Source organism: Grampus griseus, assembly GCF_964374135.1.
Source record: "Grampus griseus genome assembly, chromosome: 17".
Taxonomy (NCBI): Eukaryota; Metazoa; Chordata; class Mammalia; order Artiodactyla; family Delphinidae; genus Grampus; species Grampus griseus.
The window spans coordinates 19050193-19077039 of NC_139011.1; the positions used below are offsets into that span (position 1 = coordinate 19050193).

Consider the following 26847-nt stretch of genomic DNA (forward strand, 5'->3'; position numbering starts at 1 on the left):
GGTGACATTTTTCTGACAGCACTATTTTTAAATTAAGGTATGTGCGTTGTTGTTTTAGACAAAATGCTATTGCAACTTAATATAGTATAGTGTAAATATACCTTTTCTATGCACTGGGAAACCAAAAACTTCATGTGACTCAGTTTACTGCGATGTTCTCTTTATTGTGGTGGTCTGGAATTGAACGTGCAGTATCTACAAGGTGTGTCTGTACCTGTGACCAGGGCTTTGCTCAGTGCAAGCACGAGGCATGAGGAGGGGACCAGGACTTCAGGTCCCAATTTGTCCTGGGCTGATTGTCAAAGCAAAAGCACTTGGGGCAAAAGAACAGCATCATGTTTTCGTCACCACAGGAATGATGCAATTACAATGAGAAGAATATACTTGTAAGATCCACTCCTTAGAGATATTTTTTGTGCACTGGTTTTTTTTTTTTTTTTTTTTTTTTTTTAATCAGAATGATTTCATGAGAAATCCTGACTGATTGTACAATTGTTTCACTCTAGGAAACCTTTGGATGTTTATAAGAAACCATCGGGAAAATGTTTTTTCCAGGGAGACCATGGATTTGATAACAAGGTCAACAGTATGCAGGTATGCTCCTGGAACTGTGAATCGAAGTGTGTTTTAGTGACTCCAAGAAGGGATGGGAATGGTGTTGTGAGTGAAGCTTGCAAAGCATTTATAAATCGAGGAAGGGTTGCTACTAGATATTAGCAATGCCTAATTGTTTTGTTTGTTTTCTTTTCTTTTGGAAGACTGTTTTCGTAGGTTATGGCCCAACATTTAAGTACAAGACTAAAGTGCCTCCGTTTGAAAACATTGAACTTTACAATGTTATGTGTGGTAAGTCATTTATTTCATCAAAACCAAGAAAACAATCTTGAGTTAACGTATGAACTTCTTTCAATGTCGGAGAAAGAAATGAGGTGTCTGTTTTCTGGGATCACCTCATCTTTTCACACACAAAAAATGTTGTAATTTGCCCATTGGTTCAAGAGACAGAATATCATCCCCTTCTAAGGCTTCTTTGTCTTCCTTCAACAGTTGACTAACGGGGAGTTTTCATAGTGTTGCTGTTGGCAGTCTCTGGCTGATCTAACATAGCATTACAGTTTGACACCAATGGTCAGAGGCTGGGTAAAGCAAGAGTTCGACACAGAGCTTTCTCCCACCTCCATCTCTCCCATTGCCGCCCAGTTAAAATCTCGCCAACTTGTATCCTGGCCAGCTATTTATGTACGCCTAATTATTTTTCTTCCTTGAGTTTCTAGTTGCTGAGTGAGGACAACTTTTCCTATTTAGTAAGGGAGTGCCAGTCTGGTGGTTAGAGGGGGAGTCTGAAAGTCGGGTCTCCTGGGTTCTTTTCCCATCTTGGCTGCTGGCTCTCCCCTGCCCCACCTCTCAGCTTAGGCAAGTCACTGTATGCTCGCTTGGCAAACATTTCACTTGCTGTGAAATCAGCCTGTTCATTTCACAGCGGCACTTTAGGGCACAAGGCCAAAACCTCCTCTTGTCCCCGTACTTCTGTGGAGTGCATGAGAGGGCAGACTAGAGGTTATTTATTGATTATAAGTCCCACTTCAAAATTCGGGAAGAAAAGTCTCCTTAGACTTTTAGAGAAGCAGAAAGGCAATGATACTGAGGCTGATGGTCCTGGGTTGTAACTATCACAGACATAGGCAGTAGCTAAGTAAGGCCCTATTTCTTCACTCTGTCTTTTTGGAAATGTCTCTCTTTATAATCAAGCAATGAACATACTATTTCAGAAAGTTGTTGCCAAGACATGATCAGGCAAGAATGATTTTGGAAGTAAGAAGCGAGCCTACAGTCTAAATTTGGTTTTATGCTATTCTAATTTGTGTTCCAAGTTTTCAGGCCCTTGGAAGGTGAATGGCTTTGACTCTCCCTATACCTCATCAAAAATATTTACAAAGTACCTGGCTCCTTTCTTTCTTCTCGTCAGATCTCCTGGGACTGAAACCAGCTCCTAATAATGGGACTCATGGAAGTTTGAACCATCTCCTGCGTACTAACACTTTCAGACCAACCATGCCAGAGGAAGTTACCAGACCCAGCTACCCAGGGATTATGTACCTTCAGTCTGATTTTGACCTGGGCTGTACCTGTGATGATAAGGTAGAGCCAAAGGTAAAAATAATTTTTCATGTTTATCATGGAGGAGCCTATTGGGTGTAGGGCAGTGCTGTCCAATAGAACTTTCTGTGATGATATGAATGGTATATCTGTACTGTCCAGAATGGTAGTCACTGGTCAGATGTAGCTTTTGAACACTTGGAACTAAGTTTTTAATTTCGTTTAGTGACTTTAAATTTAAAGAGCCGTATGTGGCTCATGGCTCCCACATTGGACAGCCCAGGGATAGATAATGAAGAACAAAAAGTAAAATTCAGGGCTTCCCTGGTGGCGCAGTGGTTGAGAGTCCGCCTGCTGATGCAGGGGACACGGGTTCGTGCCCTGGTCCGGGAAGATCCCACATGCCGCGGAGTGGCTGGGCCTGTGAGCCATGGCCGCTGAGCCTGCGCGTCCGGAGCCTGTGCTCCGCAACGGGAGAGGCCACAACACTGAGAGGCCCACGTACCGCAAAAAAAAAAAAAAAAAAAAAAGTAAAATTCATAATGCTATTCTGTGGAATCACAATTCCCAACCAAAATGATTTTTTTCTTTTTTTTTCAACCTGGATCACATGTGTATCAGTCATGGTTCCAATAAGAAACAGATGGCCCATGCAGAAGAGGTTTTTAAAGAAGGCTTAAAGAGATTGTTTCAATCACGTTTAATGAGAAGACTGTTTCAAAGGCTGGCAGGGTAGAGGGAAATCAGTGAGGGATGCTGAAGTACCCTGGGGCTAATAGGGTACCAATCCTAGGTCTCAACAATAATGGGAGGGAGCAGTTACTGGCACATGGAGAAAGAGCTATATAGGAAGGAACGTCGGAATTTGGTAGATGGGTGCAGCTAACGCACTGCAACCTGGTAGAGGGGAAGCTGGGGGAGTAAATCCACCCCGCCCAATCCCCCGCTGGTACCTCTCATTGTTGGAGCCCTGCTAGAGGGCAAGCTTGCTCTCCGATGAGTCCCTAGAGATCAGTCTCCCAGGGCACAGAGCAGGGTAAGGAAGGGTGTGGCCGGGCAGGCGTTGGGGGTGCAGATAGGGACCACCCAGCACCTCGTGTTTGGACAGTTATTGAAACAAGCAAACTACACATGTTCAGTAATGATTTGCTTATTGAATTTTATATTGATCAAAGACCTTTTAGAGTTGCCCATCAGTGCTTCTGACAGCAAGATACAACCAGTGTTACCACTAACACTGGTTAGTGGTTGAGAGGGTTCCAACACAAATCAAAGCAATTTTATTTTTGCATGTGTGTTTTTTTTTTTTTTTTTTTTTTTTTTTTTTTGCGGTACGCAGGCCTCTCACTGCTGTGGCCTCTCCCGTTGCGGAGCACAGGCTCCGGACGCACAGGCTCAGCGACCATGGCTCACGGGCCCAGCCACTCCGTGGCACGTGGGACCTTCCCGGACCGGGGCACGAACCCGTGTCCCCTGCATCGGCAGGCGGACTCTCAACCACTGTGCCACCAGGGAAGCCCTGCCTGTGTGGTTTTATTACAGGCAAATGTGTGATCTTTCTATTAGACCTCATAAAAATGGAAAATAATTTTCCCACTGGTCTATCCCCCTCCCCTACCATTTGCTACTTTCTAGGATTCCTTGGGGCCTAGGAGCCACAGTGTGGGACGCCCACCATGGGAGGAAGTTTGCTCTTCTTCCCTACCTCCTTCCCTTTATTAATCCTTCCTACTTTAGCTCCTGATAAGAACTAACAGGGCTAATTAGTATAAAGTAGGTAATTCTAAGACCTCAGCTGGAGGAGTTGAGTTGCCAAAGTCAACAGGAAGTGGTCTTTGAAGTGAATTCTAGTTATATTTTTAGAGGCATCTATTAGCTGTATCTTGTTTTCTGAATTACCTTTCTTCTGCGAAGCAAGAAATATTTTGGTTATTTTACCTTAAGCCGTTTTAGTGGGGTTCTAGATCATCTTTATTTTGTCAATGGGTTTCTCCAAAAGACTATTTTCCTTTTCTTAAAAAATAAATACAGACATACTGAAAAGGTATAGAGATTAATAAAATGAATACTTCAATACACACATTGTGAGAAAGAAAACATTACAGATTGAATGGATACTCCATGTGACATCCCACACCCCAATCCCACGTCCTTTCTACCCCAAAGGTAACTAATATCCTGAATATAGTGTATATAATTCATGTAGGCCTCTATACTTTCACTCCATACATATGTATCTCTTAAATAATGTATTAACTAATTTTTAGTATATAGTTCCCTAAAATAACCTATGGGATAGCTTTGGATATCTTATATTTTTATGTAAATGCTGTTATACTATATGTATCCTGCATTTAGTTGTTCATCCTTGTATTTTTGAGATTTATGCATATTAATATGTGAAGTTTTAGCTCATTCATTTTTACCATTAATAATTAATATTTAATTATATAATTATACCATCACGATTCTATTCAGTTTCCTATTTGAGAACATTTGGTAATTTCCAATTGTTAGTTCTTCCAAACAATGCTGCAGTAGACATTACCGCAAATGTCTTTTTGTAGACATATGCTAGAGTGTCTCTAGAATATATAGTGGGAGATGGAGTTGCTGAGCCGTGACTTTTCAGAACTGCTGAGTCATTATGTTTCAGCTTTAGAAAGAGCAATTTCATAACTTGGTTTGGGAATCACTTTAGTGTACCTAGAGATTAATCCGAAATATTGAGGCAATATTCGAATTAATTTACATATATGCGCCCTAATCGTCGTTGTCGACATGGGAGGTTGGTACCGTGATTATCCACACTTTTAAGGAAAGGAAACAAAATCATGGAGAAATTAAATAACATATTCGTGACCATAGATCACTAGGAAATGGAGCCTAAAATTTCATTTTGAGATAAAGTAGTAAATACTCTGCAGAGTTTATGGTATTGATGAAGTTTAGGGTCCTGTTTTGAATTTAGCTGGGTACTAAATAGAGAGAAGGGTGCTGGAAAGAAAAAACGTTTCTGATTTGCTTTCTCTTCTCTTTTCTTTTCTTTTTTTTTTGGTTTTCACACATGAAGAACAAATTGGATGAACTCAACAAACGCCTTCATATAAAAGGGTCTACAGAAGGTAAGGAGTTGATGGAAAAAACAACCAGATAATTTTGTTTTCTAGCTTCCAAAAATTGGAGAGACTTCTTATTTACTTCATAGTGTAAGCACAATATTTTTTAAAATTCGAATTTGGATTGCAAAGTGATTTTTATACCATCTGGCAAAAGGTATTAGTTTATTCTATGTACACAGGTTGCCAGCTGTGTAATAAGTCAGAAAAGTTCCATTACCTTTTTTTTTCCTCAATAGCTTTTAAGCCCTCTGAAAAGCAGAGGGATTAAATATACCATTGTGCATCTGATGGGTCATAAGTTAAGGTGCTTATGGGGACTTCAGTGAAGGGAATGGAAGTCACAATTATAAATGGTAACAGCTGGTACCTCTACTGAAGCTTACCAACCTGCAGAGTCAGTGTGTATGTTATGGGAAGGGATGTACAGAAGGAACCAAATCAGAAATCTCTCTTCAAAGAAGGATTATCTTGAGCCCTAACTCATTCTCCTCTTATTTTACGTACAATAATAACCCTCCTGTATTAGTCAACTTTTGCAAGCTTGTGATGAAAAAAGAGAATCTCAGTGGGCTGTGCATTTCTTGTTCATATTTCAGGATGCTGACTATAGGCCAAGTGTGGCTCTGCCCCATGTGTACTTTTTATTCTGGAATCTAGGCTGAAGGAGCAGCCCCTAGCTGGGATATGCCCTTCTCGTGGCAGAGGGAAAAGAGGAATGGCAGAACCAGGCAATGGGTCTCAACACTTCTGCTTTGATGAGGCATCTGTCACTTCCATTCCCAGTTCATTGGTGAAAGTAGGGCACATGAAACCAGTGGAGTAGGGAAGTATATTCTTTCCACAAGGACACTGTCCTACAAGTCACTTGGCAATGGGTAGAAGTATATAATCCTTTACAAAAGAGCAGTAAATAATTAGGAACAATAATGCAATCTACCACATAAGCTCTTCCTTCTGGTTTTGAAATCCCAGGAAAATTAGAAGAGATTAGAAGAAGATGGAAAGGCTCCTACACAGGTTACTACAGCAGGTGGGATAGCATCTTGTAACAGCAAGGGAATGACCAAAAGTGTATTAAAAAGAAGACAGAGATCAAGCACAGCAGCCCAAGTCATGCAGTAAAGATGCACGTAGTCAAATTCTCGTGAGAGCGTTACATGAGTTATTAGCTTACATATGGTTCTATTTATCGTACGTGCCATTTCCAATCTGATTAAGTAAAGGTTGAGGAAACCAGTGGAATATTTTATTTACTTGGCTTATTTCCCCTCTTTATAAAGATCTTCATGTTTTTTCTTCTTCTCTTTCTACATCACCACCCTCCCGGTTCTCTCTTTGATGATACAACACACAGACTCTTTGGCATGTAATTGGATGAACACGGCTTTTGAGATAGGACTTAGTTGATGGAAGGTACACAAATCCTTCACAAATCTAGAAGTGATTTGAAGTGTTTGACATCAAACCTCTAGTGGACTGCGGTGTCATTAGAATTGGAAAAATTACAATGCTGCCAGGATCGAGGAGTATGGAGTCTCATGACTTGAGTTTTTTAAATATTCACTCACCAAGGCAGAGAAATATTACTGAGATGTTTCTCTTCTAAAAGTCACTAATGAAATAGTTAATTATGATAACTTTGAATGGACTCTAATGTTTTCGCTGATTCAAGCTCTGACTATTCATGGTCCTAAAACATTTCCATCTGGGAAAAAAATCTTTCATTTAGTTTTTTCGTGACAGTGTGCTCATAGGACAAAACCAGTCCCACAAGTCAGCGTAGACAGTGGCCTCAAACTTCTGAGCTTAAAAATAAGAGGCATCTTCTAGGTGAATCACTGACTCTCAGGGCTGGAAAGAGCCATAGTTATTGACCTCACCGCACCATTGCTCTGCTCAGAGGTGAATATGTGTCTTATCTCTAGATGATTTTATGTCACCGAGGCTTAAAGTTTATATACTTTCATGGAAATGGGCCCTCACGTGTTTTTGTTGAGCGCCTACCCTGGGCTGGGAGCTGATTTCTCTGAGACGTCTGGTTCTGTCAGCTGTGTCACCAATAGTTTCCAGCATGTAACTTCACAATGGTGACATAAAATGTTAGGGGAGGATCATGGTAGCACACCTTCTTGGTCTGCTCATGGCCTAATGGGATAGTCTCTAATGATACAAGGGAGACTTTATTTATTTTTATTATAATTAACAGTTTAATATTCAATAGACTTTTGGTAAGGTTGTTTAAGTTTATACAGCATTGTTTTGTTAGTGTGTATAATAATGTCTATTTGCAATTGCCAATAGCTGGAGTGATACAAGATAGACTTTAAAACTATTACATGAAACTCAAATAATTATATATCATTGCCTTATTATGTGCAAAGCATTTGCTCATTTAGATTCTAGGATACATGTAAGCCTCGGTGTTCTCTCTCCTGTCTCTTTCTCTCTGTCTCTGTCTCTTGGTGTCTGTCTCCTTAAGGGTCTTGTCTCAGTCATTTCTTCAGCTGCAAAGTGACATTTTCTTGGTCTGAGTTCTTTCAGGCCTTTATGGTGAGTCCTGGGTCATAAGTCTAGTCCCCCACTGGAAATAGTCAACGTCTGCTCTGCTGGAGTAGAACCTCGTGAATTCGAGGTGCTGTATGTGTTGTGCTCAGAGCGATCACTTCCCCTTTCTGGCTATCTCTAATATATATTGAGGCTTTTAAACCATTTTGTAGACCTGAAGTTCTATACAAATGTAAAGTTGTATTATTTTCCTGCCGAGTTTTTAAAAAAAATACACGTATAGGTAGCTGATTTTTTCAGAATAAACCACAGGCCATGCCCATTCCATTTGTAACATTCATATGTAACTGTTTTAATGTCATATGACATAAAACCACTCATACATCTGTACCAAACACACATGTAAAAGCTATGCATTCCAACAGTGAAACAACCCAGGGTAAATGTGAGGTAACAAAACAGTGGTATATTAAATTAATCTTAGGCTATATTTTATTACGAATACTAAACTTACAGAATCAAGTCCTGTACTAAAATGAAGAGGAAGAACAGATATGAGCTTCAAAAACTGGGATCTAAACTTCTTGCTAAAGCTTTACTATTTCTACATTTGTAGTGAATTCCGGATCTTAATTGCATGGCTGCTTTTCTGGATCACATGTATGTAATGTCTTGGCAAACTTATTGAATTTTCATTTTGTAATCCATGAATCAATGGATAAATGAATGAAATTGAAATATTTAAATTTCTCACAGCAAGCAATTCTGGCACTTGAGCCAGGTATAATTTTTACTGTAAGAATAATCGCACTATTTATTTTCACTTTAGTCTTTTCTCTACTAGCATTGCTAAACCATGTTTTGTATTTTCTTAGTCAGGTTGACATTCACTATCACCTTTGTGAGACAGGGAATTAAACATCCTCTTAACACCTATGTGTTTGGCTCCTTATCACACGCCATGAGAAATTAGTTTGGTTAGAAAAATGACTTCAACACTAGTAATTCTTGTTAACTTTAAAGCAGTCCTGAATAGCTAGAGAGGGAATATTAGGCAAGTTATACATAGAAAGCCAGTTCTTGAAAGTCATAAAGAACAGTATTTTTTTAAAAAATAAAACAATCAGGGCTTCCCTGGTGGCTCAGTGGTTGAGAGTCCACCTGCCGATGCAGGGGACACGGGTTCGTGCCCCGGTCCAGGAAGATCAGACATGCCGCGGAGCGGCTGGGCCCGTGAGCCATGGCCGCTGAGCCTACGCGTCCGGAGCCTGTGCTCCGCAACGGGAGAGGCCACAACAGTGAGAGGCCCGTGTACTGCAAAATAAAATAAAACATTTATTTATCCACATAGATATTTGGCATTGTTGGAGGTAGAGATACAATGGTAAACAAAATAGATAAAATCCGTGTCCTCATTAAGTTATTATTTTATTGTGAGATTTAGCCAGTTGATGAATTACAGCATAGTGGTTTTTTTTTTTTTTTTTTGGTACGCAGGCCTCTCACTGTTGTGGTCTCTGTGCGGAGCACAGGCTCCGGACGCGCAGGCTCAGCGGCCATGGCTCACGGGCCCAGCCGCTCCGCGGCATGTGGGATCTTCCCAGACCGGGGCACGAACCCGTGTCCCCTGCATCGGCAGACGGACTCTCAACCACTGTGCCACAAGGAAAGCCCCGAGAGTGCTGTTTCTTGACACCATTGCCACCTGAAAGTTATGGTTTCTAAAAATCTTAGTCTTTATTTTTAAAATTAAGTATGCATGTTAGTATGCTTGTTGCAGTGATTCATCAATTCAGTAAATATTTCTTGTCTGATAGTGATAACACTCACAGATCTGCCCAAGTCACCCAGTCTTCTGGTATTATCTTTGATTGTTCCTTAGGGTTTCCCTTGGATTCTCTTAAAGTCACTTACTTAGTAGCTGTGGTCCTAGAATGCAGAAACTCCTTGGAAAAATCCTCATTACACAAAATAAAATCAAACTTTACAGCCTGACTTTTAAGATCCTCTTTACCTTTTGTTTATAGCCTCCAAATGAGAGCTTGTAGATATACTGTTTTCAAGTTTGGTTTAAGGGTAGCCTTTAAAACAAAACCAACATCTTTTTCTTTTGGGTAGAAGAAAACCCATTTTAGATTTTGTACAGAAATGCATAACCTTCAGTTTTGTTCTGAAGGACCTCTTGAGGGTAAATAAGGTGAATAATCACCTTCCCCTAGGATTATTGTGGTATACTTTTTTTTTTTTTTTTTGCGGTACGCGGGCCTCTCACTGTTGTGGCCTCTCCCCTTGCGGAGCACAGGCTCCAGATGCGCAAGCTCAGTGGCCACGGCTCATGGGCCCAGCCGCTCTGCGGCATGTGGGATCTTCCCGGACTGGGGCACGAACCCGCGTCCCCTGCATCGGCAGGCGGACTCTCAACCACTGTGCCACCAGGGAAGCCCCAGCGTAGTGTTTTAAGGGTTGAGGTAAGAAAGAACAGGACCCTACCAGAGGCATCAAATCTAATCCCAGAGGAGGTTGACATGGCAGTAAATGCTAGTAGACACTTCTAAGGCAAAGGAGGAGAAAGGACATAGGAAAAGGAAAGACCTTGGGTAGAGACTTTGTGGTAAAATGTAAGAGCATAATATTGTGGGAGTAGATGTTTAAAATAAAAACAAAAAAGAGGAGAGATTTTCATGTGGCTCTCAAGTCAGCCAGCTAATCTGTGGGAATATGAATCAGGAAGCTGAAGAGGGAAAAGAAACACACACTCAAGTCTGGATGACCAAGTTTTGGAAGACAAAAAGAATGAGCGCTGGGGAAGTCCACACCACTTAAAAAGATTTGCCTCACAGTATTTTGCCGACGTGGTATCTGGAGGAGAACCGTGGCATGTACCAAAAATGCCAGCCACTATTGTAAACAGGGAACTGGAGTGTGGAATGGAGGCTCTGTCTGGAATTTCACGGAGTAGGAACCCAGCCTGGGAAGACACAAGCTATCCTAGATCCATATCAAGAAATCACGAGGAACATATTTCAAAAGCAGAAGATTGCAGGCTCATCTCCAGGGTGGCTGGTCTCTAGATGAAGCACTTATGTGTCCAAAGAGTGAGCTTCAAGTACACTCTTGTGGCTCAACAAGGGACTTTTTGCTAAACAGAAATGCAATGGGTGACTTGTCTAAGATGTCATAGGGAGTAGCAGGCTGTGACCAAGAACCTGTGATTGTTTGATACCCTGATAAACTGAAAAAGGGAAATCTAAATTTTGTTTCTGGACCTTAAAGTGTTTCTTACTGCAAAGATGATTTCACCTCTTTCTAAGATGATGCTATTATGCAATAGGAAGACCCAAGTAGATTTTTTGGGTCAGTTGGGGAACTTGGTTGGATATTAGGAGACTGCCAAAGCCACTACATTTTTTTTTCTTCATGTCATACATGCTCAGTTAACAATTGAGAAAAAGTTAGTCAGATGATGATATATTTGGGCTCCAACTGTGTGCCAAAAACTGCAGTTGTGCATATCTTGGGAGCTATGACACCCACATTTCCAAAGAAAATTGAGTTTCTACATGCAGAGCAGAAGCATGAGTAGAGATGGAGAAGCTTAACTGGAGAAATCTTTCAGGAGAAAGTGACTCTTAAGATGTCTCTTCCCCTCTTGTCCTTTTCTCCCTCTCCTCCCCATGTCTCTTTCATGGGAGCTGAGCTATGTGACCATATTATTTGTCATCCCCTTTTGAAGGTGAGAAGGACAATTATGCCAGGGCAACAGGCATAAATGGGATGTGGGGTCACTCTGGCTTAGCTTCATAAGTTCTGTAAGGTCCGTACTGATGCCACCTCATCCCCATCTGCGGCATGCCTCATGCTCTGTTTTCCTGTTCCACTATATAGATATCTCTGATATAGTGAGCAGCATATTGCATTTTAGTTATTTATGCCGTGTTTGTCTCTCTAATTGAACTGTGAGCTTCTTGAGGGTAAAAGCTCTATCTTTTTTTTTTTTTTTTTTTTGCGGTATGCGGGCCTCTCACTGTTGTGGCGTCTCCCATTGCGGAGCACAGGCTCCGGACGTGCAGGCTCAGGGGCCATGCCTCATGGTCCCAGCAGCTCTGCGGCATGTGGGATCTTCCCAGACCGGGGCATGAACCCATGTCCCCTGCATCGGCAGATGGTCTCTCAACCCATGCGCCACCTGGGAAGCCCAAAAGCTCTATCTTAATTGTCTTTACCAAGTATCTCTATTCCATAGCCCAAGGCCTGACACAAAGAAGGTACTCAGTATATGTTTGATGAGGGGGGAATACATTAATGAAAAATTTGGAGGGAGATAAGTGACAGGACTGGTGGAGAAGTTATTCCCAGTAGAGAGAAAAGGAGTCATATATATAATAGCATAGAGTTGTTGACAATGATTATGAGCAGTATTACAAATCAATCAGCCTTCATGGAATGGAGTGCTATGTTGAGGAATGGTGAGAAATAAGGAGGAACCAGAGTTGGTGGAGTCTATAGATTGTCTAAGAGTGTTGATTGATGGCTGCTCTAAAGAGGGGTGTTGCATAGAGGACTATGGCTGCTGTTTTGTTGTCCTCTTAATGGGATAGATTGGATAATATGCCAGGTTTGCATCTGAGCTTGGAGGAATGTGTTGGGTAAGCATTAAAACTTGAATGATAAAAAGAGAATAGCTTCTCAAAGAATCTTGATACTTCTGCTTCCAGCTGAAACCAGGAAATTCAGAGGCAGCAAAAATGAAATCAAGGAAAACGTTAATGGAAATTTTGAAGCTAGAAAAGGTTTGGTTTGAGTTTTGAAGGAAAGTCTGACCTGGTAAACTGCTCCCAAGTACTACTGTTATGATTTGCTGGCTTTTCATTATATTTCATTTATACGATATTAGCATATTATGTTCTAATTCTTAGGGGTGGGTCCCCAAATTTGGTAGCTTTACCAAGACTTCTACATTTACTGCAATGTTGACAAAGCCCAACTACCCAGAACAGGCTTGTGCTGTGAACTGTGGGCTGTTTTGCCTCAAATCAGCAGTTCTACTTGGGAGGGTCTTGCAAAGTAATCTACAAAGGGTTTTCTCTGTTACTTGTGTAGAATGGTAATACTTTAATTAAAGCAACATGTATACATAATTTAGTAAGTGCCAGAACTGACTATTTTCTAATAGAAATCATAGTAAAACAATTTTTTTTTTGGATTATCACTTAGGGGATTGTGAATTGCCAAAGCCTCAGTCTCTCAATATTTTGGTCTGCAGGACCCCAATTTCTATGAATCTATGGCAGTTCTGACTTTAGCCTGTCTAAAATGGGCAGATCAAGCTTGAGGCATTTATTGTGGGCGTAGAATGAAGGTTTGCACATTAATCTCCCATGTCTTCTTCCTAGAAGAATAAAGTTTCAAACCTTTATTTTTTCCTAAGAGGAGAGCTTCCTCTTAGGGGTCTGAATCTACATTCTGGGGTCTTAACTGAGTTCTTTGGTAACCGATGACCTCCCTTTTGTATTTAAAGGACCCCCTTGAATGCCACTTATTTTATCTATACATGTTCCTTTAAGTTCTTACCTAAAGAGTTTTCCTCCGTGTCACAAAGCTACTTACTTTAAATGCTCATTAGTACTCACTTTTTATGCTGAAATAATGCATATTTGAGTTGCAGTTTACAAATAATGATCAAAGAGTACCTTCCTCTTAATTAAATCTTTGGTTAATTTGATGAGCCTTTCCAGGGTCAAGTGAATTAATTCTATAAAAATCTAATTGTCTTGACTTCCCATTCAGCTGAATCATTTCAAAATTTAATAAATAATTGTCTTTCCCATACAGATTAAAATTCTTTATAACTGAAAAAAACCATTCAAATAAATATGGTATTTACATTACAGTTTTGATAACTGTAAGCCTTGACCCATGCTTAGGTGATCAAATAAACCACAGAAGTGTTAGGAAAACTAACCTGATTAAATTAAGAAGAAGGAGCTACATTATTAATAAGTAAGCAAGCAAATCGTGGACAATTTGACTCTTTCAATATTTCTTTAACATTTGATGTACAGTTTAATATGCGTTTAAGACAGTTTATTTTTTTCTTTCCTAGAGAGACACCTCCTCTATGGACGGCCTGCAGTGCTTTATCGGACTAGATATGATATCTTATATCACACTGACTTTGAAAGCAGTTATAGTGAAATATTCCTAATGCCACTCTGGACATCGTACACTGTTTCCAAACAGGTCATTGAGAAAACTGGGTTTCATGTTCTTCATGTCATTACGCTCCTTGCCTTAAGATAATGATTGTTTGCTGAACAGAATTGTCTTAGACAAGATTTTAAGTTTTCCTGATGAAAGAAATCCTATATTGGATCTGTTGTAAAATATTTTGAATTAGACTTTCTGCAGTGTTCTAAAAACTTCATGGTAATAGGTGAAATAGCATAGCATACTAATTCTTTTAGTTTTTTTTTACTCTGCTCGACATGATCCACTAGTTACAGAAGCCACCAATATCTGGCCATTTGTTTTAATAGACTTTATTTTTTAGAGCAGTTTTAGGTTCAGAGCAAAACTGAATGAGAGGGACAGAAATTTCCCATATACCCACGGCTCCACACATGTATAGCCTGCCCCACTATCAACATCCTGTTCTTTTTTAATGAAGGTTTTTATGTCGGGGTTTCAGTTTTGGTAAAGATGAGGTAAGAAAGTTTATATCAGGAATTAGAAAAATTCATTGGGCAGTTGAACTATGTTTTTAAACTCTGAATACAAATGACTATTTCCACTGCCCCAAACACAGCTTCTTATTCATTTGTACTCAGGCACATACAATACATATATAGTCTTTTTTTTAAAAATAGGAGATATGTCTATATTATTTCTCAGAATATTATTTTTTAAGCTGTCTTATGTGGAATCTCATTTGTTATATCAACAGTGAGATTTCTGCCTTGCGTATTATTGTTTCACCTAAGACTGATCAGAGAGTCCTGCTACTAAAGACATAAGAGTTAAAAAGTTACTAGCTTAGTACATTTAAAACTGAGGTCCTTAGAAAAAAAAAAAAAGAGTCAATATCAGAATATGAGCTATAGTAAAAGCTAATGGGGCTTTGATTCTGGCTGTCTGGAACCAAACGATCTGGCTTCAGTATTTCCCTGTTGGTTTGGTGTTATCTCTGCCATGGCATTGCTGACTACCTGTGACTACCATACAGGCTGAGGTCTCTGGCATCCCTGAACACCTGACCAATTGCGTCCGGCCTGATGTCCGTGTTTCTCCGAGTTTCAGTCAGAGCTGTTTGGCCTACAAAAATGATAAACAGATGTCCTATGGATTCCTCTTTCCTCCTTGTAAGTTACAGATAGCAGGATCTGACCATTCTAGAGGGATGTTATTTTGTGGAGTCTGGCGTGTGCAACTTGGTATTTAGGATTTCAGTGGTTTTTAGGTTTTCTAAAAAACCTAAAAACCAGAGGGGCGCTCAAGAGATTGAGGAGATGAACTTCTCTGGGAGCCTTCCAAAAGCAGCCGCCAGAAAAGAGACCAGCTTTCACAAATCCTATTCCCGGGGAATTCTAAAATGCAAGGGAATATTCTGTGTGTCACCTGACATCACTAAATGAGCATCTGAAAGTGAAATAGGAAATTATTGACATAAATCTTTTACATAATACTATAGAGGTGATCTCTTAAGAATACATGAAGCCCTTTAATTCTCTCCCATTACCTTGATGACATTTTTTTAAAAGTCCAAATTATGCCAGTAAAATCAAAGAATTCTTTTATAAAATACTTAGTAGACCCAAGACTAAGTAGGAAGAAAAAGAATCATAAAAATTTTTTTAAGGAAAACTATTGAGAAAAGAGATTGAAGAAAAGAGATTGAGTGGGAAGGGAAGTAGGAAATGGTATATAAAGAATGGGATAAGTAGGAATAAAAGAGTAGATACATGCATTTCATGCTGTTTGGACCATTTTAGAAGATTCCTTTTTTTATTGATGTCGATTTTATTATGTAATGGGCACTATTTGTTTTCCCAATGTTTAGATCTGAGCTCTTTGCCAGAAACTAAATATGATGCATTCCTTGTAACCAATATGGTTCCAATGTATCCTGCTTTCAAACGTAAGTCTAATATTTACCTAGTAGACTATTATTTGTGGAAAGAAATGTTTCTAAATTTACCACTTACCTTTCCTACCTCTCTATTCATTTTAATAATAATAATACCTTTCATGTGTTTAGCCTTTATAATTTTTGAAGAACTTTAATGTAAATTCTCTACTGCTAAGCCAAAATATGAATCTGTGAGGGAGCTTGGCAGGTTTTTTTTATCCCTTGGTTATAATTAAGAAATTGAAGTCACAAGAAGTGACCCATGAATGGCAGAAGCTGAGCTAAACCAAGTTTGTGCTTTCCTTCTAATCCGGTGTTCTCTCTATTTCAATGCTCAGTGGTTTAAAAGAGTCTTCTCTGTATTTTGAAGGCTACCCTGACATTTAACAGCATCTGTATTTATTTATAGAATGTTACAGTAAAAGCCACTAACACCTTCTTCCTTTAGTGGGATGGCGATGTATTCTGAATATTAACCCCGAAACCCAGCAAGAGCTTAAAGGGTCTTCTGAATCATCAGAGAATTAAGTTCAGTAGGTTTTAGGGCGGTGCAAATTATATACACTCATAATTTCTTTGTATATGACATAAATATTTGTGGATGGTAGTGATGAAATGAATGGTATAGGCACAGTGAGCCCCAGCCCCAAAACTGAGTTCTGGTCTCTGGAGTGTGAACACTGGCTATGTGATCATAGAAATGCCATCTAGCCTGTCATTTATAAAATTATGAGATTTGATTGCATGACTTCTATGGCTTCTATGGATTTGTAACTTAACTGTCCGATGACAAAAACAATCCATTTTCTATGTCTGCTAACAAAGAATTCATTCATTTGCCTATCCATCCATATTCCCTCCATCCATGCATCCCTCCATCCATCCAACCATCCATGTATTCAAAGACAGAGAAGGCATTATAGAGTAGCCTTGCCCTCCCTTTGGTTTATTTACAGTGAGCAGACATATATGCTTATAGGAAAGGTAGGAAAAGGGAACACTTCTACGTAACTCCACTTTCTAAAGGAGTATTGGGCTGTGTTACATGACTCTCAGGGCTGAAATAAAGTCTCAAAATAGGACACGAGATGGTGGAATGTCATCTACAGAGCCGAGCCTCCTCAACTTGACGTTGGTGAAATGGCCAACACGGTTTAGAGAAAAAAAAAAATGTTTATTTGATGTCCTAAGTTAGTAAATAAAGGCTTATTCAAAGGTAGAATCTCTTGCCTATGAGTGAAAAATTAAAGTATGCTTTTAAAAGGTTTCCTCGTTTGTTCTCAGCCCCAGCTGAGAAATGTTTCACAAACCCCCGTAGATCCATTTGTCCTAATATTACATGGAATGCAGCTTCATTGAATTTCCACAAATCAGGGTTTCCTGGATTTCTTTATCCTTTACTGATGTCTTTTTGACCAAGCAGCAATAGAGGAAGCACACGGTACCACCCTGAGGCTGGTGTGGCCAAAGGCCTTTCACAGAGGGCCCGCTGTCCTCCTTCACTAGGGGAATGGTTTTCTCGCATGCCACATTTCTGCGGGTTTGGCCTTTTGACTGTTCTCATTGTTATTTCTTTCCCTCTATGGCTCTCCAATTTTTACGCTTAAGTTAACATTTGAACTTCTTCCCCACTGTCCTCATTTCTTTATTGCAAATAATTATCCATGGTATTTTGGCTCTGGTGGGCTGCTCTGTCTTTCTCATTTAGAATAGAGGATCAGCAGTTGAAGCACTATGGGAAAAATGCCCAAGCATTTTCTAATAAGGGGAGGTAAAAAATGATAACAGCCTGAACCTCAAAACCCCAATGTAGAATAGAGCATGGTAAGTTAAATCTAACATGTTAGAGCCAACTTCTTTGGTTTGCCTTTCCTGTCGTCTTCTGTTATTCCCTTCTCTTGCCTTTTCCCTTTTCCATTCTGCCCCTCTCCTTCCCCTGTGATTGACTATCGTGTAAATTGGAGCTAGCGAGGCCAAGGAAATCCTCTCTAGAGGATGACCATGAAAGTGAGAAAGGAATAGCGGAGGAGAAACTAGGCATGCCTAGTCAGGGGACGTGTTTTCCAGATGAAGGGAAACGCATATGCAAAATCTTACTCTGAAACAAGTTTAGTGAGTAGGGAGACAGGAAGAAAGGCATGTACCTGAGGGGGAAAGGAATAGGAGGAAAAGTCATGGAGGGAGGCAAGGGCCATGGTGGAAAGTTGGGATTTTATTTTAATTACAGTGAGAAATCATCTGGAGTGTTAGAGGTGGGTGTTGCAGAAATGTGATACAATCACATTTATAGTGTAGAAGGATCCATCTGGCTACTCCAAAGAGAATGGGCTACGGGGAAGGAAGAGTTTCTCCCAAGGTGCCAAGTAGTCTTTTGTGGTAGTTCATTGCAAAGAGGATAGTGACTTAGACCAGGGTGGATGCAGTGAAAATTGTGAGGAGTGGTCAGATTTGGAAGACTGGGATGTATTTTAGAGGTAGCACTAACAGGACTTGTTCACATGCATATGAAGTAAGGAGAGAAGTCAGGGATGAATCCTAAGATTTTGACCTGAACATCGGGGTGAGTGCGAGTGCCACTGGCTGTGATGGAGAAGCCAAGAGTTGGATCAGGAGTGGATGAAAAATCAAGAATTCTGTTTGGATAATTTTTTGTTAGATATGATTATTAGGTTTTCAAATGCACCCTGAGAGGGCTGGTTGGATAACATGTCTGGAGTTGCCTGGAAAGGTTAGGGCTAGAGACATAAACTTGAGAATTAGCCCATCTACGACATGTGAAAGAAGAGAAAGTAGATTAAAGCCTTTTTTCAATTTCCCACAAACACCATACTTCCCCTGTTGCACATACTATTCTCTCTGCCTGGAATGTTGTCTCCACCTCTTTGCCTCAGAAACACCCACTTGTCCTTCAGATCTCAGCCTAGTAACCACTTCACCCGTAAATCCTTCCCTGACTGGTTGGGCTACGTTAAACTCCTCTACCATTGTCTCTGTATCTTTCTCTTGGCCGGTTCATAAATGACACACCCACAGCTAATGCTTTAGGATGGATTGCTCTTAAGAATCACAACAGATCTACTGTCTCTTGGCTTGTGACATTTGGCTTGTTTAATGCATCCAAGAGAGAATTTGGCCAAAGCAAGGAGTTTTGTTTACGGAGAACTGATTTTGTTTTTGTACAGGAGTCTGGAATTATTTCCAAAGGGTTCTGGTGAAGAAATATGCTTCAGAAAGAAATGGAGTTAATGTGATAAGTGGACCAATTTTTGACTATGACTACGACGGCTTACATGACACACAAGACAAAATCAAACAGTAAGCTTTTCATTCCCACGCAACGTGTGCTTTTAAATTCCAAGATCTCACTCAAGAATATTTTTCAAATATTCACGTACTAGAGAAGAGCTGATACCTCTTAAACCTGTTGCTCTTCGAATCTCCTTGTGATTTCTTCAGTTCTTTTGGACCTGTGATTAAACAAGGCATTGGTGGTTGGAAAGGAATTAGGATTTGTGGTAAATAAATGCACTTTTCATTTTCATGAAAGAAAATGTATCAAAAGATTAGAAAATTTTTTAACTTTATTCTTCAACAACTCTTTAGTGGGAAGATGATAATTTTCACTTGTGTTCACTATTTGGGGGGGACTTCTGGAATTCCTTAGGTTTTCTGAGTCAGTACATTTCAATAGGAAATTACATATAAACTTTGGTCAAATCTCATTTCTATCCCTCTCTGTGGTGCTATTAGGGATATAAAAGGCATACTCTGTTCATAAGGAACTTACAGTCTGGTGGAGAAAGTAAGAAGATATAAATACAACAAATTCATAATAGGTCATCATTTAATTTTTTTTTAAGGAGCTGATATACCTAATATTTGAAGAACTCTTTTAAAAGATTTTTTAAATTTTATTTTTGGCTGCGTTGGATCTTCGTTGCTGCATGCAGGCTTTCTCTAGTTGTGGCAAGCGGGAGCTACTCTTCGTTTCAGTGTGAGAGCTTCTCATTGAGGTGCCTTCTCTTGTTGCGGAGCACGGCTCAAGGCACACGGGCTTCAATAGTTGTGGCACATGGGCTCAGTAGTTGTGGCTTGCGGGCTCTAGAGCGCAGGCTCAGTAGTTGTGGCACACGGGCTTAGTTGCTCTGCGGCACGTGGGATCTTCCCGGACCAGGACTCCAACCTGTGTCCCCTGCATTGGCAGGCAGATTCTTAACCACTGCACCACCAGGGAAGCCCTCTTCATTTAATTTTATAGATGCATGAAACAGAGAGCAACACAAAATATGAGAGGGTTTCATTGTGATTGACAGACAGACATAAAATGCTAATTTTTTTCATATATATAACTAATAAAATAGGTGTTATCCTACCCCCTTTCCAGTCATCCATAAGAGAAATTTTATCCTACTTGTACATTTATTTTATTGCTGATTATTGTCATAGTTTTCAGCCCAAATTATACTGTTAGTTCAATTATAATTTCAATATTTTGAAATGATTAAAATTAAGATAATAGAAAACCAGGTAAGGAATTATGAATTTCTATACTATGCTCTACTCAAAATAATTTTTTATACTTTTGTAACTCATCAGTAGCACTCAGTTCTTAGAATTTTCTTTAGTAAATGAATTCTCTGTACCAACTGTACCAAGTTCAGGATCTCACTGTGGCTGGAAGGGCTATCACTCTCCTAGCTCCTGTGTTTTCTGCCTCTGGTCCATTTTATACAAGTCTATGAAAGTTATTTTCCTGAAACATGGATCTCATAATGGTACTTCCTAGCACAGAAACCTTCAGTGGAGCATTACTGCCTGAAAAATAGTGCCCAAACTCTACAACTTTGGCACTCAGAGCCCCCCTTACTTTGACTTTTATTGACTCTTCCAGACTTACATTTCTACTCCATTGACCTATGCATTATGTCCCGCCTCTGAGAATTGGTTCAAGCTGTTTTCTTTGTCTGGAGTATCTTTTTCAGTCTACCAGGTTGAGAGAAAGAGGGGATTCCAGGCATTGAAAACATGATATTCAAAGATATAGAAGTGGGTTAACACCTGTAAGTGAAAAATGACTCCATTGAGTGAAATTTAATTTTCGTGACTTGGGCAATATTCGCTGGCCACCATTTAAAAAAGAAAGCCACTACCTCGGCTAGAGTTTGATTTTGCCTTCCTGTTTCAGGTATGTGGAAGGCAGTTCTATTCCTGTTCCAACTCACTACTACAGCATCATCACCAGCTGCCTGGATTTCACCCAGCCCGCCGACAAGTGTGACGGCCCCCTCTCTGTCTCCTCATTCATCCTTCCTCACAGACCGGACAATGATGAAAGCTGCAATGTGAGTTCAAGAACAGTGTCCTTTAGGATTTGCTGACGGAATTCATCTTGGTGTCTTAATTTATATTCCCACCCTTGAACTAGGACATACTTATCATAAAACATTTGCACTACACAAATTGGGTCTTTAGAAAGGACCCAAAGGAAACTTTGCATAACACTTGGGAACTTTGTGCTCTAATGGCTTTTTATTTTTCAGCATAGGGGTCTGTGGGATGTGTGTGCATTTAATGTTGTTCTATTTCTGTGTTTGATTTTGGCAAATGATAGAAGTGCCCATGTTTTCTATTTTGCAAAAGACATAGATATTTTGTAGAAAGTGAAAAGTAACACAATTTTGGTAATTACTGAAATGAGGGAAGAGTTCTCAGGAGCTCATTATATCATTCGCTCTACTTTTGTGGATGTTTGAACATTTCATTCATAAAAACTTTTTTAAAAAGACACACACACAGGAATATATACTTTACAAATCAGAGTTTCATTTGCTACTAGTTATGAGGGCAGACGTAACAGGTCACCCCATTCTTAAATAGCAAAGATGACTCTTGATTCACTTATTCCAACGTGAAAGGAAGACGGCATGGCAAAAAAGCCTCAGGAAGGCAGACAGGATCCGTGCTCTGTGCTCCTGGCTCTGTACTAATGCTGCACTCAGGGACAAATCACATGATTACTCCAGGTTTCTTTAATGTGATGGAAATCCTGTGCTCCAAGGTTGATTTTAGAAGTAATAGTCTCTATGCTTTTGTTTATATAATAGAATAGGAGATAAAATCTATAGAGGAAGATTTTTAGTCAAAAAGCAGTACTCAAATTCCTTAATTAGGTAAGGTACCCTGGGAAAAATGATGGTGTGTTTAACATAGTCACACTCCAGGCAGCCTTCAAGGGGGAAAGTAAATGGAACAAGCACAGAAATTGCTTCACTAAAAGGCAAAGACCCTTAAGAATAGCTTCAACAGAGATTTTCAGCTTCATGGACAAGGCAGCTTTGGGGCTATGGCTTCAATTACAGGTGAAGATTGAGGCTATGACCATGCAAAACAAAATAACAGGTGCAGACAAAAAATTGAAATGTGGCTGAAAAAGCTAATTAAGTTGGCTAGAATATTGGAAATGAGGATCATAGTGGGAGGTAAGGTTTTAAAGTTTGCATGGAATCAGATTTAAAGTAAAAGTAGTCGTGGTAGTAGTCATAGTGGCCATAGTAGTAGTAGTTATCATTGATTGAGTCCATGTTACTATCCAAGTACTGTGCAGGTCCTCTCATTCATTACTTCTGATCATCTCATTACCCTATTAGGCAGATATATATGAGCTCCTTCCCCTCCCCTTTCATTAACTCTTGAGAAACCTGTAGCTCATAAAGAAAAAGTATGTAACATGGTTACTGGTTAGTCAGTAGAAAAGTAGAACTTTAGATTCAAGGCCTCTGATTCCAAAAGCTCATCCTTTTTCAAATTTATCAGATTTCTGTAGTGGAAGCTTGGGGCCTGAAGACTTTTTTCTCATTGCACAGACATTAGATAACCACGGAAAATGTTTAGGCATAAGAGCAACATTGTAGACTCTGTTTGGGGGAGATAAATTTGAATTGGAGGGGATCAAGCATGGTCCTCAAAGGTCTTTGGCAAGATTCCCAGGATTGAGGGAACAGAATTTGAACTGGGTGTGGTCTTGGAAATTTCTAAAGGAAGGTGGAAGGCAGCAATACTGTACTGGAAGGATAAATAAGATCTTAGACATAATTGGATGGGAGGTGGAGAAGCAAGGGAACTTCAAGTGAGAGAGGAGCTGTCCTCAATTTATTGGCTCGACTTTCTCAATTTCGATTGTTCACAGCCCTCGAGACTAGGTAATGGCGTACCCGAGAGGGATGTAATGCCTCTGCATAGCATGATGTACTTTTTTGAACTTCAGTTTTACTAAAATCTTGTTGTGGGGAGGTAAAAGTTTTGCAGAAAAGGAAACACATATTTTATGGAGTTAAATTCAAAATTGCCATACAGGTTTAAGATAAGGCAGAGACTACAAAGACATTTCAGACTTAAAGTAGGCCATTTAAGAGACACCTCAATTCCTGGGGGATGTATGTTCACATTTCCCTGTCATTAGGGGAATTTGGTGATGCAGGAGTTTGAAAAACGTTGTTCTGAACTCAGCTCAGAGGCAGTTCTTTATTCACCCCGATGTTACATCTGACAAATGAAATCCACTGATGTCCTCATACATCTTCCTCTTTGCACAGAGCTTAGGGGTATTTCTTATAGAGTTCAAGGCCAGCGTGCCTCTTATTGAAGAACCCCCTGCCTACGTAGACACCTGTCCTTGCCTTAAAGTCCACCTTAAGACTTCTGGGACTTGAATTCACAAATTCACTTGGGAGGAAGTTAGGGGGAAAAGGCAGGTGAAGGATAAATGTCCATAGCAAGAAAAACACTAAGCAAGTTCCTGGACTGTGCTTTCGTTTGCATTAATGTGTAAAGTTGTTTATTTTTTAAATTTATTTTTAAAGTTTTTCTTTTCCTCTCTTGGAGCACATGAACTTTTATTCGGCTTTTATTAGTTTTGCATTTTGTACTAGAGTCTCCTGCAGCAAATCCTTCTGTGGATTGCTAGCAAGAGGCAGAAGGCCTTTTCTTCATGTGTAACATAGCCCAGTATTTTGACTAATTGGAGGCCGGATTTTAGCCTGTGAGAACCAGAGGAGAATGCCCCTCAAATGAAATTGGCAAATCACTTCCCAAGGAAAGAAATAGCCAAAGACAGATTTTCCCCCAAATTCGTATAATCCCGGCTAGCCATTATTTAAATTAGGAAAAACCTTTTCACTTCTTGTCCACACATTCAAATGACTTACATTTACAAAGGAAACATTAGACTTACTGACCATTGAAAACTCAAATAAATGAGTTGAATATGAAAATTCTCCCGAAAATATCACTTCATGCTTACTCTGCTTACTCTGAGGGGGTCCCGACCCATTTGGAGACCTCCTACTTCGTTAATTATGTGGTCACACGGAGGATTGGTCAGTACCGTTGTGGGTAGAGTTATATTTGGGCCTGTTCTTTCCTATGACTCGCAGAGATCTTGGTTAGCTTGGGTTAGGAGGGTGGGGCGTGGAGGGTTAAAATCCTTATTTCCCCCAGCCTGCAAAGCAGTTTCTTCCTGTTTCTTCATTTTGCCTGGGATGGCCAGGCATCAGTTTCCTGAACCAACACCCTCCTGTACATATTTAGCACTGGCACAAGCTGCCGGAGCTCCCTGTCCAGGTCCGTGTGGGTTGGAGCTTTCTGAGAAAACCCAGTGCAGGTTCTTGGGCTTTGGTGGGTCGTTCATTGAGACCACTTGCAGTCAAAGACTTGGGCGAGGGCATGCTTGAACGTTCTCAGCCCTGGGACGCACAGCTACCCTTCGACTTGTAGAAAGACTTTTGGAAGCCATTGCAATTCCGGAGGCATTTGGGAATAAAATTATTGGCAAAGACCCTCCTGCCCCATGTCTACTGACGAAGGTAGACATTTCTCCATATTCTCAAGGTTCTCAGATCTCGTTCCTTCTCTCAAGTTCCCTCAAAAGTGAAAGAAGATATTTTTTAAATGTAAAGGACTGCTTTATCTGCACTGCCTTTTTGTTTCTACTTAGATGTGAAATCAATTGTTTAGTGCGGGACATTTAAATGTCTTTCATCTCGAATTTGTGCCAGTGAGGCAATTTTTGGCAAGTAGTTAAGACAGAAAGAGATTTCCTTCCTTCCCATCATGGGAAAACACATGATGTTGTTTCCTTACTTTACTCATTTTTTTCCCCTTCTTCCTTCCTCTCCTTCCTCCTTCCCAGGGAGCTGAAGTAAGCATTATTATTCTTATGAACCAATGAAGAAACCGAGGCCTAGAGAGGTCAAGCAGCTTCAGCAAGGTCTCACAGCCAGGAAGTGGAAGAGTTGCGATTCCAACTCAGGCCTCTTGGGCCCCAAAGTGCCAGGTGTATCAACTGAGCTGCTTAGAGTCGAACTCATTCAAATATCAATTCACTGCCGTCTAATAGAGGATGTCCTTGATCTAGCACATTCTTCTGAAGGACTAGAAATGCACACACATCATTTTGTGCATCGGGCACAAGCTCTTTCCTTTCCTTGGGAGGCAGAGGAGCATTCCTAATCCTCATGCTCTGTACTTCTCATTGCAATTTGACAGCAGGGGAAAGAAACACATCACTGAATTCTCCAGGGCCTTTGGTTTTCCCAATTTTGATTTATGTTAGGAGAACATGTTGCATCGAATGCCGTTTCGCACCACACATCTGGTTTATTTGGTACAGCTAATTGCTGCTGAAAATGTTCACAGCCAAGGACCCGTATTTGTGGCCCGTTGCCAGCAGCACTGTGGGAGAGAGGCGGGGAGGCCAGGAAGGAATAACACGCCTTGGCTTTGGGTGCAGGAGTATGTAGAGGTCATTTGTGGACGTGGAGCAAATGGACCGTGTAGAGAAACTCCTCTGGAAAATTCTGACTCTGTACTCCCTTTCTGTTGCAGAGCTCAGAGGATGAGTCCAAATGGGTAGAAGAGCTTATAAAGATGCACACGGCTCGGGTGCGGGACATCGAACATCTTACCAGTCTGGATTTCTTCCGCAAGACCAGTCGCAGCTATCCAGAAATTCTGACGCTAAAGACATACCTGCATACATATGAGAGCGAGATTTAACCTTCTGATCCTCTGCGGTGCAGTCTTATCAACTGGTGTATATTTTTATATTATTTTTGTATTTATTAATTTGAAACCAGGACATTAAAAAAAGTTAGTATTTTAATCCTGTACCAAATCTGACATATTACGCCTGAATGACTCCACTGTTTTCCCCTAACGCTTGATATAGGTAGTCTTGTGTTCTGAGTAGAGCTTGTAATAATTACTGCAGCTTGCGTTTTTAGTGGAAGCTTCTAAATGGTGCTGCACGTTTGATATTTGCATTGAGGAAATATCAATTTTTCAATGCACAGTTGCCACATTTAGTCCTGTACTGTATTGAAATACTGATTTTGTAAAGTTGCATTCACTTACTGTTAATTATGACAGACATATTTAAGCCTTATAGACCAATCTTAAATATAATAAATCACACATTCAGTTTTCTTCTGGTTTTATTTGGTCTTTATTTCACATAAATTAGAGTGTTTGCTTCTGGTATAGTTCATGCATAAAATGTACACATTTCTTGTATTGGGCCCTCTTCTTAGTTGGATGTAGTTCACATAGAAAAAAGGACATCCTTAATATTCAACTGTGATGGCCCGGATGAGGTAGATGAGGTACATATCTATGGGAAATCAGAAGGGCAGAGGAAACAGAAGAACTCCTGAATATCCTCTCTCACCTATCTATTTTAAAAATATCTTGAAGTCTGGAGGAACAGGTTCTTCTGATCAAGTTGTTTCAAAGCTTTTATTAGGGCTTCCCTGGTGGCGCAGTGGTTGAGAGTCTGCCTGCCGATGCAGGGAACGCGGGTTCGTGCCCCAGTCCGGGAAGATCCCACATGCCGCAGAGCGGCTGGGCCCGTGAGTCATGGCCACTGAGCCTGCGCATCTGGAGCCTGTGCTCCGCAACGGGAGAGGCCACAACAGTGAGAGGCCCACGTACCGCAAAAAAAAA

At 40.3% G+C, this 26847-nt stretch overlaps 1 protein-coding gene across 1 annotated transcript in view; it reads left to right on the plus strand.

Moving 5' to 3' along the window:
* ENPP2 (ectonucleotide pyrophosphatase/phosphodiesterase 2) overlaps positions 1-26305 on the plus strand; it is a 107799-nt gene extending 81494 nt beyond the window's left edge. Inside the window, 10 exon segments of the mRNA XM_082674440.1 lie at positions 507-594; positions 759-846; positions 1967-2151; positions 5171-5222; positions 13828-13964; positions 14947-15082; positions 15781-15858; positions 19032-19164; positions 21035-21191; positions 25732-26305. Of these exon segments, the coding sequence (XP_082530566.1) occupies positions 507-594; positions 759-846; positions 1967-2151; positions 5171-5222; positions 13828-13964; positions 14947-15082; positions 15781-15858; positions 19032-19164; positions 21035-21191; positions 25732-25902 (1225 nt within the window). The 3' untranslated portion in view covers positions 25903-26305.
* The last annotated feature ends 542 nt before the right edge of the window (positions 26306-26847 follow it).